The sequence below is a fragment of the Stigmatopora nigra genome, chromosome 4 (genome assembly GCF_051989575.1).
Source record: "Stigmatopora nigra isolate UIUO_SnigA chromosome 4, RoL_Snig_1.1, whole genome shotgun sequence".
NCBI classification, from domain to species: domain Eukaryota; kingdom Metazoa; phylum Chordata; class Actinopteri; order Syngnathiformes; family Syngnathidae; genus Stigmatopora; species Stigmatopora nigra.
The window spans coordinates 17,693,796-17,709,691 of record NC_135511.1 but is presented as its reverse complement, the minus strand read 5'-3'; the positions used below and the strand labels follow the sequence as shown (position 1 = coordinate 17,709,691).

At 37.1% G+C, this 15,896-nt stretch overlaps 1 protein-coding gene across 1 annotated transcript in view; it reads right to left on the bottom strand.

Annotated features, from left to right (window-relative positions):
* LOC144195748 (transmembrane protein 132B) overlaps positions 1 to 15,896 on the bottom strand; it is a 114,036-nt gene that overhangs the window by 26,121 nt on the left and 72,019 nt on the right. Inside the window, exon 5 of the mRNA XM_077715568.1 lies at positions 1 to 76. This exon is cut by the window's left edge and continues 111 nt beyond it. Coding sequence (XP_077571694.1) covers positions 1 to 76 — 76 coding nt within the window. The remainder of the gene's footprint in view (positions 77 to 15,896) is intronic.

Genomic DNA, 15,896 nt, shown 5'->3' with positions numbered 1-15,896 from the left:
TTGGGTAGAGGCCAATGTGATGACATTGTCCACCTCAAAGTCCAACTGCATCACCTCATAGGACGGACTCTCCAACCTGTAGAGTGGAAATTGCCAAAGTCAAATTACAGTAAAACCTCACTATTTCACGAATTGACTATCGCGGAATCACGGTATGGCGGAATGAATCTGCTACATATATCGGAAAAGTTGTAAGAGCGATAATACAGACATTTAATGTGGAAAAAATGCATATTATAGTTTGAGATTATTTCCCTGTCCACTAGAGGGCAATGTCTATTTTTGTGGGAGTTAAATAATTGTAAGGAGAGGCTTGAAAAAGTCAAAATACTATAAAATAGACATAATAATAAACATATTAGAGTGCAGAAACTCTTGGAACATATTAGCAGTGAAAATTAAGATATGAATGAACCAATGCGCGAAATGTAGCATGCTAGGCTAGGCTAAAAACAACAAGTTTTTTGCTTTAAAAACATCCACATGACCAGGAATAAAAATAGTATAGTCCTAACATAGTATTTCATAACATAGTATTCAGAATAAAAACAAAACAGACAAAAGAGAACAAAAAATAACAATAATTTGGTTAAAAAACAAAATAAATCGAGGTAAAAACTACAAAATTCCAAAATAATACACTAGCTCATCAGTTTTGACTGATTTTCCACAAAATAAGATCACTACAAAAAATGTTTCCATCTACTTTGAACACTTTTGAGGTTCTTTTCATCTCCATTTTGACTTCTTGGACCATTAAATCCGGAGAGGAAAATAAAGAAAATGAACTCTTTCATTGATTATTTCTTGCAGCTGCGCCTCATTGCTCGGATGCCTCAAGTCATGCCAACTTATTCATAGAGTCAAAAAAGAACATTGATGATAACGCAGCTGGATATGCATATAAAATATGTGTGTGTGTAGTGTGTGTGTAGATAGGTGGGCGTGAATGTGGGAAGCAAAAAAGTGGGAATCAAATACCTTTTCCGACAGATTTTAACGGCTTGACGAGCGTAATCACGGCCTTTATTGTTACATCGATCGTAGAAAAACAAGCCGGATTGAAATGTTTGGCTTTACTGTCACTTTACTTCTTATTATTACTACCCTGGAAAATCTATATATGCCATAAATGGAAATGACTGCAAAAGTAGAGACCGTGTTGTTGAGATGAAGAAAATTCGGGGAGAATGTTTAATCAATTGAGGGGAAAAATAATTAGTTGTTTTAAGTAGATGGATGATTGAATGGGAGGGTTTTTGGGGGGGCTAGAGGGTTTTTTTAGGTGTTTTTTTTTAAGGTGGTACATTTATTTAGTTGGAGAGGTGTTCTGGTTTGGATAATGTATTTTTTAATGGGAGAAAATGTTTCTAAAAATGTTTTTTTATGTGTAAATTCTGTTTAAAATGGAACAAAAATATTTTACATGGATTAATTATATATTTTTTTAATTATTTTATTTAACCTGATGAATATTTTTGTTTAGAGATGTATAATTCTTTGTTAGTTTATTATTTTTATGTTTTTTTGTCATATGTATGTATGTATAAAATGTTTTTTTATTTGTAAATCCTGTTCAAATTGGAACAAAAATATTATACATAGATTTATTATATTTTTTTTAAATTATTTTTTTAACTTGATAAATATTTTTGTTCAGAAAAGTGTAATTCTATGTGGTATTTTAAAAATATATATTTTTTTGTCATATGTATGTAAGTATAAAATGTTTTTCATTTGTAAATCCTGTTTAAAATGGAACAAAAATATTTTATTTTTTTTTAAACCTGTGCTATTTTAAAATAAATAAATAAATATGTCATGTGTATGTATAAAAACACATTTCTAAATTGTCTTTCTTTTCAAAATCCAGTTTAAATCATATTTAAAATGTATTTTTTATGTATTTATTTTTATTATAACATTCCCACCACTAGGGGTGCAATTTTGCAGACATGTAATTTGATTAATTCACTTAAACTAAATTAATTTGACATTCAAAATGAAATATTTACTATAAATGGATTAAAACAAAAACAAAACTTGCAATACAAAACAATGGAGGCTGTCAACCAATTGCAAAAGAGCTTTAAAACTCAGTAAAAAATATCAAAACAAACCACCGGAGGACATTTAAAAGGTAACCGAGGGTGAAAGTGTAATAACTGTAGCAGAAACGGCAACATGTCCACCTTGACATGTATAACCAGACATTAGCCACGTCCGCACTACAATTAGCGTAGCATTTTTAGCTCCAAAAACATGCTATTTTGATTGCCATTTATAACTTATGCTTATGTTTGATTGACAGCTCTCCAACCAGAAACACATTTACATTTTAATACCCTTTACATACTTTGACTTTGCACCTTCATTTTAATAATAACTCCATATTTTTATTCTTTGCCTGAGCAGGAAATTCATTTTCCAACAGATTTACGCCATTAGCAAAAATAATAAATAATAATAATAAGCTTTTTTTAATGATGATTGCAGCTCACGTTCATCGAAACAATTTGCTTTGATGATTATTAGAACTTTTCAGCCAGATAATAAGCTGGGATAAGCATTTGTTTTAATGTCAAATAAAATATGTTTTTTTTTTTTTACGCTATCATCGTAATTAGCAAAAGGACTGATGGCATTTTTAAATGTTTCATTTTTTTTCTAGCATGTCTATCATTTGTTTAATGGCTCAGAAAAGCATTGTGATGATTAAAAACTTACATAAAATGTTCCCAGAAGATATTATACGCCATATAAAAAGGGAAAAATAACATAAATTCCATTTGAATTATGAGCATTAAACTCATTCATTTTTATTTTTTTTGGGAGAAAAGACCAGAAAAAATGCACTGATCTACTCAGAGCTAAATAACAAAAAATATTAAATGTTTTTTTTAAATATAGTCATCTAATCTTTCTTTTTTGAACATATTTTTTGGTTAAAAATTGAGCAAATTTGCATAAATATTCAAAAAATGTTGTTCTAATTGGAGACATGAGAAAAAAATCTAAATGATAAGATTGTAAGTCAAAAAAATAAAATATCTTTAAAAACAAAAAAAATCTACAAAAAAAACTGACTAATGAAAATAGAATAAAAAAATCAAATAAAGTAGGTTTTCCTTTGGAAAAAAAATCAAATTTAAAGTTTTCAACTGCATATTTTTGGGAGAAAATTGGAATACCCCTAAAACCCCACAAAAGCCCTGGGGAAACCATGCAAACTCCTCACAGGAACGTCAGAAATTGAACCCGGATTTTCAAACTGCGAGTCAGACGAGCCAACCATTCCACGCTTTAAAAAATATCAGCCAAAAAGAAAAAAAAGTCAATAAAATCGTCCTTGCGTGTTTCTGCTTTTAAGAGTTGTCTTTTTTTTCTCCTAACACGCACACGTTTATTGTCCTTGGGGTCGTCCAAGTTAGTGGCAAGGACCTGTCCATCAGACACGCACAAATTCACACAAAAACACACACACACACACACACACGAACACAAGAGCTGTCAGAAGTGTACTTGCGACAAGACAAGAAGATAAAACGGCACCAGGCGGAACGGCAACTTGACAACACTGTCACACAACAACACCTGTGTGTGCGCTTGTGTGTGAATGTGTGTGTGTGTGTGTGTCAATGTGTGTGTGTCAATGTGTGTGTGTGTACACGACACAGCTGGTCGTAAGCATGCTGGGCTTCCTGTCAGTTTGCACTAACACAAGCGCATCAAAGTGAAAGGACACAGGCGCAATAACACACGTTGTGTATTGTGTAACGTGATGGCGGAGTGGCTGGCACCATGTTGTGATGGGGCATTTTGTGCAAATGTGTGTGATGTTGTCTGCAATTGCGTGAGGTCTTTAACATACCCGCACACACACACACCCACATTGGACTGTCACAGTGGCCACTTTGCATGGAAATGAAGTCGCCGTATATGTAAAATATATACATGTTTATATTATGCTAGGCGTCAAAGCTGTCAGTCAGTTGGGTCGTTGGAAGAATAATTTGGTCAAAATTCCAAGGACACCCACGTGTAAGGCCAAAATATTTATCCCATTAGGATGTTAAAGTAGAGCCAGCCTTTATAGATTTGTCTTGTTAATGACATTTAAAATGTGTTTGTATACACTGCATTATAAGACACGGTGGTAGTAGTTGAAGTCGTGGTAGTAGTAGTGGATGATGTGTAGATGTGTGTTTTATATCTACTAGATCAGGGGTGGCCAACCCGCGGCTCGCGAGCCGCATGCGGCTCTTTGCCCGGTTTCATGCGGCTCTTACGTCCATATCAAAGTTTGTATTTGTGTTTTATTTGCGTGTGCGCTTCGCTTGAGTTCAATACGGTATTTTCGTCAAATGCGCATGTGCTTGGGATGAAAACACCTCAAAGTTTCCCAGTAGGAGCAAGGTCATTTGAGTAAACGTTTTTAACAGAGTGGGAGAGCTCCCGTGAACCAGAAGCGACAATGAACGGCGTCGCGCACACAAAAAGTATCCCAAAGATCGAGCGTCGGCTGAAAAAGCCACACCCCCTGCGAGGCAGACCAAGGCGAGAGTGCTCAGCCGGGAGCAGCCAATCGGAGAGCGAGGTGTACACCCACGTGGTGGGCGCGCTAGTTAAAAGCCATTCATAATAAATGACAGCTCACAAGGAGCGAATGTTGCGCAAAAATAGGCTCTGATTTTATGACAGAAGTCCCACTAAGTAACATGCATAGTAAAAGAAAAACGCTATTGTAAATTATTATATTTTTGTTTGTGGACTTGGTTGAACTGAGAGTTTGTCTGTGTGAGACAGTGCACACAATGTTCATTGTTGATAATGACTGGCTTGTGCTGTTAGTACTGTAGGAGTCAATTTATGTCATTACTATTCTGGTGTGTGACATTTACAATAAATCTGTGTGATGTGGCTCTTTGCGGTAACACGGTAAAAAATGTGGCTCTTGGTCTCTGACTGGTTGGCCACCCCTGTACTAGATGAAGCTGTAATAGTAGTCCCAGTAGTAGTCGTAGTAGTAGTAGTACCAGTAGTAGTCGTAGTAGTAGTACCAGTAGCAGTGGCAGCAGTAGTAGTTCTAATATTAGCAGCAGTAGTAGTACTAGTAGTAGTAGCAGCAGTAGTAGTACTAGCAGTAGTAGCAGTAGTAGTAATAGTAGTGGCAGCATTACTAGTAGTACGAGTAGTAGTAGTAGCAGCAGTAGTAGTTCTAATATTACCAGCAGTAGTAGTACTAGTAGTGGCAGCATTACTATTAGTACGAGTAGTAGTAGCAGTACTAGTAGTAATAGTAGTGGCAGCATTACTAGTAGTACGAGTAGTAGTAGCAGTACTAGTAGCACTAGTAGTAGTACTAGCTGTAGTAGTATCAGTACTAGTAGTACTAGCTGTAGTCGTACTAGCTGTAGTAGTACTAGCGGTAGTAGTACTAGCAGTAATAATACTAATAGTGGTACTAGTAGTGGGTACTGGTAGTAGTACTGTTAGTATTACTAGTAGTAGTACTGTCAATAGTACTGGCAATAGTACTGGCTGTAGTACTAGTAGTAGTGCTAGTAGTAGTAGCAGTGCTGCTAGTAGTAGTACTAGTATCAGTACTAGTAGTAGTACTGGCAGTATACTAGTAGTAGTAGTAATGAGAGGGGTGTTATAAATCAACAAAATGAAGCTGTAGTAGTAAGGAGTTGCGTTATACATCAACGAGAGGAACCAATAGTAGTAGTAATAGTAGTAGTAGTAGTGGTGGTGGTTAGGTGTTGTGCCATGCATCAAGTAGATGGAGCTAAATGGAATTTCATAGAATAATTAAGCAGTATTGATCCACGTATAAGGCACACTGCCGGCTTGAAGTGCGGAAAATACGGCAGTCCCCATTTCTATTTAAAAGCGCATACGTGTGTGTGTGTGTGTGTTTGTGAAGATTGCCCTCATTGTCGCGCTCTTCTGATCTCGCTTGTATTGCACGAGAGGATGAGGCAGTACACGTGGTGGTCTTGGCGGGAGTTAATGTCCTATTCGCTCGCGACTCTCATTGCACATCCGACATGGGATGGCATGCACGGCCCCGCAGAGACCCCCAAACAAACGCGCACTTAAACGCACATGCTGTTGTCTCCTCGCATCATCGGGGCTACCAAGAAGCCCCCCTCGTCAACAACAGCGCCCCCCGCCTCCTTACATGTTAGTAACACACACACACACTTATAGGAACAGAAACAAAGAAGCTTTTTTCGCAGCCCCCCCCAACCTGTGCAACATGTAAATGCTTTTAGGGGGATTCTAGTGTGTATTTGTGTGTATTTTTGTGTATTTGTGTGTATTTGTGAGTATTTGAAACATCTCCAACTATGTTTTTTTTTAGCGCCATTCATTCTTTATTTGAGTAAGTGTAATTTTTTTTTTTTGGGGAGAACACGGCAGGCCGGAAGAGCGAAGATGAAAAAGTGCTTAAAAAAACAATAGTTGGGTAAAAAGTTTGTTTTGATGATTTGTCAGCGTGCCTGAGGAAATATATTTAGGGGTGCTGGAGAAGTGGAATTTCATATTGAGGAAGATCAATGTGCTTTTCGTTTCGTGGGTGAAAGTGTGGAAAAAAATGAATTTATTATGAGTTGATGTGGGATTGTTTTTTGAGTGAAGAATGGCAGGAGATGAATGAATGCATGGTTGTTTGGAATGAGTTAATTTGGGGTCAACTTAGGGCATTTTTGGTTCATTTTTGGTCATTTTTTGTACATTTTCGGGCATCTTTTGTTAATTTTTGGGGGCATTTTTGGGTCACTTGTTCATTTTACAGATGAAGATGTGGTTCACGATATACACATAATGCATGTTTTCGGGGCTATACAGAAATACAAGTACAATGATCAAAAAGTGTATATTGATTCAATATTAAAGCAATAAGCATATCAAAAGACAGTATTGTATTAGTATCTGAATATAATCTATATATACAAAAATGTAAATACTTTAAATACTGTAATCACAGTGAAAATAGTTCCTCTCGACTTGCTTTAAATAAAAAAACAGGTTAAGTATAGTTTTAATCTAGTTTTAGACTAGTTTCAAACTAGTTTCAAACTAGTTTCAGTATAGTTTCAGTATAGTTTCAGTATAGTTTCAGTCTAGTTTCAGTCTAGTTTCAGTCTAGTTTCAGTCTAGTTTCAGTCTAGTTTCAGTCTAGTTTCAGTCTAGTTTCAGTCTAGTTTCAGTGTAGTTTCAGTGTAGTTTCAGTCTAGTTTCAGTGTAGTTTCAGTGTAGTTTCAGTGTAGTTTCAGTGTAGTTTCAGTGTAGTTTCAGTGTAGTTTCAGTGTAGTTTCAGTGTAGTTTCAGTGTAGTTTCAGTGTAGTTTCAGTGTAGTTTCAGTGTAGTTTCAGTCTAGCTTTAGTCTAGCTTTAGTCTAGTTTTAGGATAGTTTTAGTCTAGTTTTAAGATAGTCTTAGTGTAGTTTTAGTCTAGTTTTAGTCTAGTTTTAATGCAGTTTTAGTGTAGTTTTAGTGTAGTTTTAGTCTAGTTTTAGTTTTCTTGTGGCCATGTCCGATATTCGAGAGATTACAGCAGTCCAAAGAAGGTCCCCACCTTGTGAACTCCCTGTATCTGGCTCCAGTTTTTTTACTAGGTCTACAATGCCTTCTGTGTCTTGTGACTGTCTTACAACTGCAACCAAAAAAAAAATCCCGAATACAGGTTAAAATAAAGTTCTAACCTACCCTAATCACAATTTCAATATATCACCCCACCCCTCCTATACAGGTGATTTTTGACCCTATCTTCAGATCGAATTGCAATATGGCAGCTGTCTTTTCTCAAGCACAAATTTTCTGACTCTGACCTTGGTGATGATGAAGGTTAAAAAAAAATGACAGATAGTTTAGGGCGGGATTTCAAGGCTTCATATGACAGGATAGTGTATATCCCCAACACACACACACACACACAAACACAAAAATACAAGCCTACAATAGACAAGCATTTTTTCTTCCAGGACAAATAGCCTTTGTTCAAATAAATTAAAGGGGAAAAAAAATCCAATTTTTTTGTCTCGGCCATCCAGAATTCACACTTTGTGTGTGTGTGTGTGTGTGTGTGTGTGTGTGTGTGTGTGTGTGTAATATCATAAACGCAGAGAGGCATGAGAGAAGATGGAGAAAAAGCAGAGATGGATGTCACAGCGAGTGGCGCATTAAATCAATATCTGATTACACGCACTGAGAAGAGCTGAAAGCGTGTGTGGTGGAGGTGGGGGTGCTACACTTTACCTGTGTTGGCCCATGTGTGTGTGTGTGGGGGGTGAGTGTGTGGCGGATGTGGATGTGGCGACGTATTTGTGTCATAAGGCATAAGGATGGCATGGACGCTAAAAGTTGTGGAAATGTTATTATTAATTATTACAATTTAAACACATTCAATCACAGGTGTTAAAGTGGCGGTCTGGGGGCCAAATTTGGGCCGTTGCATCATTTTGTGTGGCCCGGAAAGTAAATGATGAGTGCTGACTTACTGTTTTAGGATCAAATTCAAATGAAAATTATAGATGTATATTAAATATCCTGATTTTCCCCCTTTAAAATCAATAATTGTCATTTTTTAATCATTTTTTCTATGTTTTTAGTTCAAAAATCATTTTGTCAAATCTAAAAATACCTGATGGGATTTTGTCAAAAAATATTCCAATAATAAAATATCGATACTCACACAGATCCATAAAAAAAGATTAAACATTGTAGAATACATTTGATATGAAAATGCGAACAATTAGCATAAATGAGCTATTTTTTTGTTTTTACTTTTATAGACATGGATTAAAAATAATCCTCATTTTCAGTAGATGAGTGACTTTTTTTTACACTCCCACACAGTGATTCTAAAAGGCGTTAAAAAAAGTAATAATGAATTATTAATCAGGCAGTCTAATTATGGCGTTTTTGTGTGTGTGTGTGTGTGTGTGTGTGTGTGTGTGTGTGTGTCCCAGAGAGATATGATCTAGGGAAATTATATCTAACAGTCATTTATCACAACAAATAGAGTGAAAAACAGCAGTTAGCCACCAAGCAAATATGTTAAAGATGTGAAGATGAGAGTCCGCATTAAACAATGTGGATTTTCATCAGGGAACACCAACAAGATCTGAATAAAATCTTTTTTTTAACGTTTTTTTGTTAATAACGCTGTGAATGCAAATGGAATTTGATGGTGGATTTATCATTTATGATTGTTGTGAGAAGAATAAAGACTTTATAATTGAAGTAGATGTTTATTGGCTCGAAGTAAGGCCGTGAAAATACATTAAAATGATGATGTTTTGTCATACTTTTGATCGATTTATATCATTTTGGGACATTTTTTGTTCACTCTGTATTCCATCACCCAAAATTAATAACTAGTCACGCGTCCACGATTCAAAAATCAACATATTCTGTCCCAAAAATGAGCCAAAATTTCCAGCGAGTCACCAAAAATACCATTTTAGATATAATATTTAAATATTTTTCAAAAATGGATTAAGATAACTGGATTAAAAAAAATCAGTTTTTTTATAGATCAAAAACAATGTTGATTTTTAAATATATTTTTAGATCTAACAAAATAATTTCTGAACTAAAAACACAGAAAACACAAAAAATGATTTAAAAAATGACAATTATTGATCTAAAAGATGGCAAATCAGGAAATTGAATTTACATCTATACTCTTAATTTGAACCTAAAACCGAAAGCCGGCACTCATGATTAACTTTCCCGGGCCGCACAACATGATCCGATGGGCCAGATTTGGCCCGCGGACTGTCACTTTGACACCTTAAACATCCAAAAATGAACTCATTGGCTACCATTGACGGCCACAGACAACTAAACAAGACAATGAAGTGGGAGATCTGGCAGCAAACGAACCTTTTTTTTCATTTTCCGACAAGGCTCGCAGGGGGTGCTGGAGCCTATCCCAGTCCTGAATCGGTAGTCAACCATTTACACTCAAACCTAAAGACAATATAAACTAGGATAGCTTGCATCAGCGAAAACAAGAAAACTCCACATTTTCATAACCCACTTGGGAATCGAGCCCTCGACCCCAAAACTGTGAGCCCAATGCGCTAAACCCCGGCTTGCACAGATTTTTCACTGTTTGTGTGTGGGTATGTGTGTGTGTGTAACGGAATACATGCCGGCGTATATTTAGCCATTAGCAGCCAAGAGCGAGTTGCCGGGCGGATTGACTGAATCAGGCCAGGTATCAAGTCCGGCCTGTCAAGCGTGCCGACCGCCCGGTCCTTTAAAAAGATAAATAAATCAAGCCCGACTCCCAGTAGAGCGAGCCATGCCGTTGCCGACCTCTCCCGTTCGTTGGTTGACAGCGAGAGGAGGCGGAGTTTGCTACTTTTGCTACTTTTATGCTCATGGCGAAGGGAAAGTGGGTGAGCTGGGTGGGGGGGGGGAACATGCCCCTTAAAAGTCGACTAGTAGTAGCCCTCATGTCAGGTGGTAAGCGGACCGGTCGCGGCGTGAAGCGCCACTGACCCCGTCAATCATGGCTATCGGGGGCGAGTGGCCAGAGGATTTAAGGCGGGAAGTGAACAGGAAAGAAGTACAAATATAAAACCATGAGGGAGGAATTTTACGGCAGTTTTTAGCTGAAAACTTCTCCAAACAGTCATTCTTTCATTTTTTGTCAAAATGGCGCCTTCAATTACAGTCAATGAGTTAACAAGGAAGCTTAAAATACCCAAAACTAACGGAAAATAGCCATAAAACTAAGTGAAACTAGCCTAAAATAACCCAAAACCGACTAAAAGTACTATAAAAATGCCCCAGAATTATTTCAATTTAATCATTTTTTATATAATGTTTAGATTTTTTTTTAATGGATTAAAATAACTGGATTAAAAGCCCTGAAAATTCAGTTTTTTATAGATCTAAAAGAATGTTTATTTTCGCTTTTTTTAAATATATTTTTAGATTTTACAAAATGCTTTTTGAACTAAAAACACAAAAATGGATTAAAAAATGACAATTATTGATTGAAAAGAAGTAAAATCAGGAAATTTAATATACATCTATACTCTTCATTTTAATTTAATCCAAAAACATAAAGTCAGCACTAATAATTTACTTCCCCGGGCCACAAAAAATGATGCGACGGCCCAAATCTGGCCCCCGGACCACCTTTTTGCCACCTATAATCTGTACCATCATACCATTTCAACATTATCACTTTCCACTTCCCTGCCTATCAATCCTAATTTGTGCGCATATAAGCCTTACCCTCAATTCAGCCATTCATTAACTTTCGATACAAATACGGCTTATACGCGAGAGAAAACTAGTAATTATCTTTAGTGCTAAATCTCAGCCATTATTCCACCTACGCTTTGTCACATGAATTTGAGTTATCTTCCTTGCCAAACTTTCCCTTTTTTACGACTTTTCGCCGAGGTCATAAACGCAACGTTCCCATTGGACGTTTCCCTCCATTCGGGGTCGCGCAACCACTGTAACATTCCGCCATTGCGTGTCAACATAACTTGTATGCGCCCCTTCTCTGGCCCCGCCCCCTAAAAATGAGGTCTTTAAGTCCTCATGCATACAGATGGAGTCGTCCTTCAAAAAAGAGGGTATTTTTTTACCCCCACGTTTTCTTTCAAATGCAAAAAAATCCCTACGGCTAATGAATGCGAGGGCGCCGTGTGTCCATAAAACTTTAGTGTACGCCCTTTTTACGACGGGGAGCCGAAACCGTAAACGGGCTTTTAATACGGCCCCGTGTGGCCCCGCCGGGATGTTTTCTACAACAAGAGCGGAATTGTTATATGCGTCGGGGTCGTTTGTGTCAAAGCGGCGTCGCCGATCAGGGCGGCGGCGAATAAGTGACGGGAATCCGAGATGAGGAACCACAAGACGCGGAGAGGGGTGGGGGGGAAGGTGATGGAAAACAAAGAGGGACGTTGGCGTTTGTCGTCTTGGACGACCATTTTTTTTTATCGGTTTTTAAAGTTTACAAGCAAGTGCGTCTTTTTTCAAGTTGTGTGCCTTCAGTGCACTGTTTTTATTGGATGAGGCTTTCTGCATTAAAGTAGCGCTTATTTAACCTTTTTCTGCCTTCATTTCATAACTATATCCTCACAAGGTTCGCAGGGGTGCTGGAGCATATCCTAGCCGGCTACAGGGGGATAGGCTAAATGGGTGGCCAGCCAATAGGAGGGCACAAGGAGAAAAACAACCAATTACACAAAAGGAAAGGGCAATTTAGCATCTAATTAGCCTAGCATGCATGTTTTTGGGTGGTAAAAATTGGAGTATCCAGAGAAAACCCACACAAGCCCAGGGAGGACTCACCTGGGATCGAACCCTCGACCTCAGAACTGTAAGTCCAACGCTCCAAACCACTCGTCCCCAAAGGTTCAATTCATTCATGAAATTTTGAAACCGCGTATCCTCACAAAGGTTACGGGGGTGCTGGAGCCTATCTAATCTAACTACAGGGAGATAGCCTAAATTGGGCAGCCAATCGCAGGGCACAAGGAGACAAACAACCAATTACACACAAGAACATGGGAAATTTAGCATCTAATTAGCTTAGCATGCATGATTTTGGGTGGTGTGAAAAAAATGAAGTATCCTGAGAAAAGCCATGTAAGCCCAGGGAGAATATGCAAACTCGACACAGGTAAGAGCCACCTGGAATCGAACCCTCAACCTCAGAACTGGTAGGCTGACATACTAACCAATCATCCATCAGTAGCCCAACATTCAATTTTTTGATCACATTTCATTACCACTTTTCCTAAGAAAGGGTCGCAGGGGTGCTGGAGCCTATCCCACACAATTATGGAATTGGTGGTCGCCAATCACGGGGAACAAGAAGACAAACAACCAATCAGGGTCAACCTTAAAGGATATTTAGGGTGCTAATAGGGTGCTAATATTAGCTTAGCATACTTGTTAGGGGATTAGGGAGGAGAATTGAGTTGAAAAATGCAAACTCCACAATCTGATTCTCAATAAAATGTTAAAAAATATATTTTTGGGAAATTTAGTGCTAAGAGTTTGACTGTTAAAATAGTATAACTGATATTCCATTCATTATTTTCCAGGTAAACAATTCTTCAGTACACTGTAAAAAATGTCACATTTTAGATAATATTAGACAACTTCCATCAAGTTTTTGTTATGTTTGGTTTCATTTTTTTCAGTAAAAACAGAAAATTGCAAAGAAGGGATTTGAGGTGCTGATTTCACTAAAGGTAAATCCACTTGTTCTTATTAATCTTACATAAAAAGGACATTTTATTCCACAACTTCATCCATATTGGTTGTCCTCATTGTCCCGTTTCATTTCCTAGAAATTCCCAATAATTGCTAACAAAAGAGAACATTGGCCTACTAATCATTTTGGATTTAATTAGTAAAGCTTTTGGGAAGATTGCATGACATTCATTATATTTTAAAACATATTACCAGGAAAATCAACTGGTGTGCCATCTGAGTCATTGAACAAAAAAGAAAGCGAGAAAAAAAATAGTTTGGAACAAAATCAAAAGACACAACACGCACTCAAGCTATTAGACGGTGATGAAAAACCAGCTTTGGCGGGAAGCCAAAGTGGCGACCACGGCGGGAGAAAATGAGAAGAAACGCCGCCCAAAAATTCGAGGAGGTGCACCTGGTGCACACCACTCTAACCGTAGACGCAAATTTACTCATTTGACGCCGAAAAAAATCAGTGGATATCAAAAAGGGTCTTTGCCAAACGTGCTAAAGTATCCACACACCCTTTAATAACCAGACGGAATTGCCACAGTCTTCTTAGCATGAATGTGCCTGACTAAAATAGTATGTCAAGGGGCCTTCAGGTGGCGTGGGAAAATGGAGAATGAACAATATTTTTCAAGAGCAAAGCTTGAAAAATACAAAGTAGAAATACAGTAATCCCTCGATTAGTGTGGTTCATGTAGACTAGACATGGCCGCAATAAATGAAAAACAGCAAAGTGGGGTCAAACCTATTTAAAAATGTATATATATATATATATTTTTTTTTTACTACTGTGCTGAGTCTGAGTAGCAGAGGAGTGGCTTCCAATTGCGAGTTTAAGCATGGATTTTAATTTTTTTATGAAATTAAAAAATAATAATTTTAAGTTAAAAAAATATATGTATATATATATATATATATCTATATATCTATATATCTATATATCTATATATCTATATATCTATATATCTATATATCTATATATCTATATATCTATATATATATATATATATATATATATATATATATATATATATATATATATATATATATATATATATATATATATATATATATATATATATATATATATATATATATATATATATATATATATATATATATATATATATATATATATATATATATATATATATATATATATATATATATATATATATATATATATATATATTTATTTATTTACTTCAGTGCTGAGTTCCAGTAGCAAGCAGAGGACAGGGGAGTGGCTTCCAATTGCGAGTTTCAGAGTGGATTTTCACATTTTTATGAAATTAAAAAAATTATAATTTTTGAGTGAATAAATGTATATATATATATTTTTTTTATTTACTTCAGTGCTGAGTTCTAGTAGCAAGCAGAGGACAAGGGAAGTGTCTTACACTTGCGAATTTCAGCGTGAATTTTCACATTTTTATGAATTTCCCCCAAAAATATATAATTGACAAAAAAAAATGCCCTGAAGAACACAATGTAGTGAAGCTGCAATAATCAAGGGATAACTGTTACACATACCTGTCAACTTATACGTTTTTCCCGTATGTTATACTTTATTGATCACTTCAAATTGTGTACGCAACTTTTGGATGAGAAAAATATTTTTTAAAGTACTTTTTCTGTAAAAAAACAACAATCTTGTTTGACCCATTTCAACTATAATCTGGATCCGAAAATGATTGCTAATAAGTCATGTTTTTTTTTTGCAGTGACAGGTTGACCCACCCTCAATAAGCAGCCATTTATAGTCAAAAATATTTTTTGGACAAAATGCGCCTTAAAAAACTGAAAAAGTTCGGGAGTATCCAATGTTTTGATTGCGCACCAACACCACTTAAATTCCCGTCAAAGTTTAAAAGTGGAAAAAGTGTAACCCGAACGAAAAGGTCACGGTCACAACGACCCAAGCCCACCTCACTTCCTGCCCTGACCCCGCCTCCCCAAACGAACATTATCAACCACTTAGCGTCGCTTAGCATCGCATTGATTAACGATGACGCGGCACAAAATGTCGCCGACTGCCCCGGTTCGATGGCCTTTTTCCCCCCCGTTAGCTCCCATGCTAATGCCCCCCTGCCATTTACCGGCACATGCTAATTTGCTAATCAGAGCGTAAGCGCCGTTGAGCCTCGGGGTCTCGATTTTTTTGGCCCGGTTTTGGCTGCTAGCCAGCAAAAGCGCCGGTCCTACATTTTAATGGACTTTCACACACAATGTCGTCTGAGGGGCACATGGGGTAGCCGTAAATTTACCCCCCGGGTTCTCCCAAAAGTCATAATAGTGTGGTTTCCTGATAACACTGGCCATTAAAGTTTGGTTATTTGGGGTCACCACAGCAACGGGCTATCAAACGGAATGTGCTGGACATGTCTAGCATGATTACAACCAGTGGCGGAACAAATATGTCCAGGGTTCGGGGGGCCGGAATTGTCCTCACGGGCCCCTGCTAGCATCCTCTTAAACGGGGTGTGTCGTGATTGGGTAACACTCAGTCGACCTGGAACATGGGTTATTTTATTTTTCTTCAGGGCTCTCCTGACTATCGGTCTTTATAATAATATTAGTAGAATATAACATATATATCGTATTTTCTCGCATATAAGCCGCATCTGCGTATAAGCC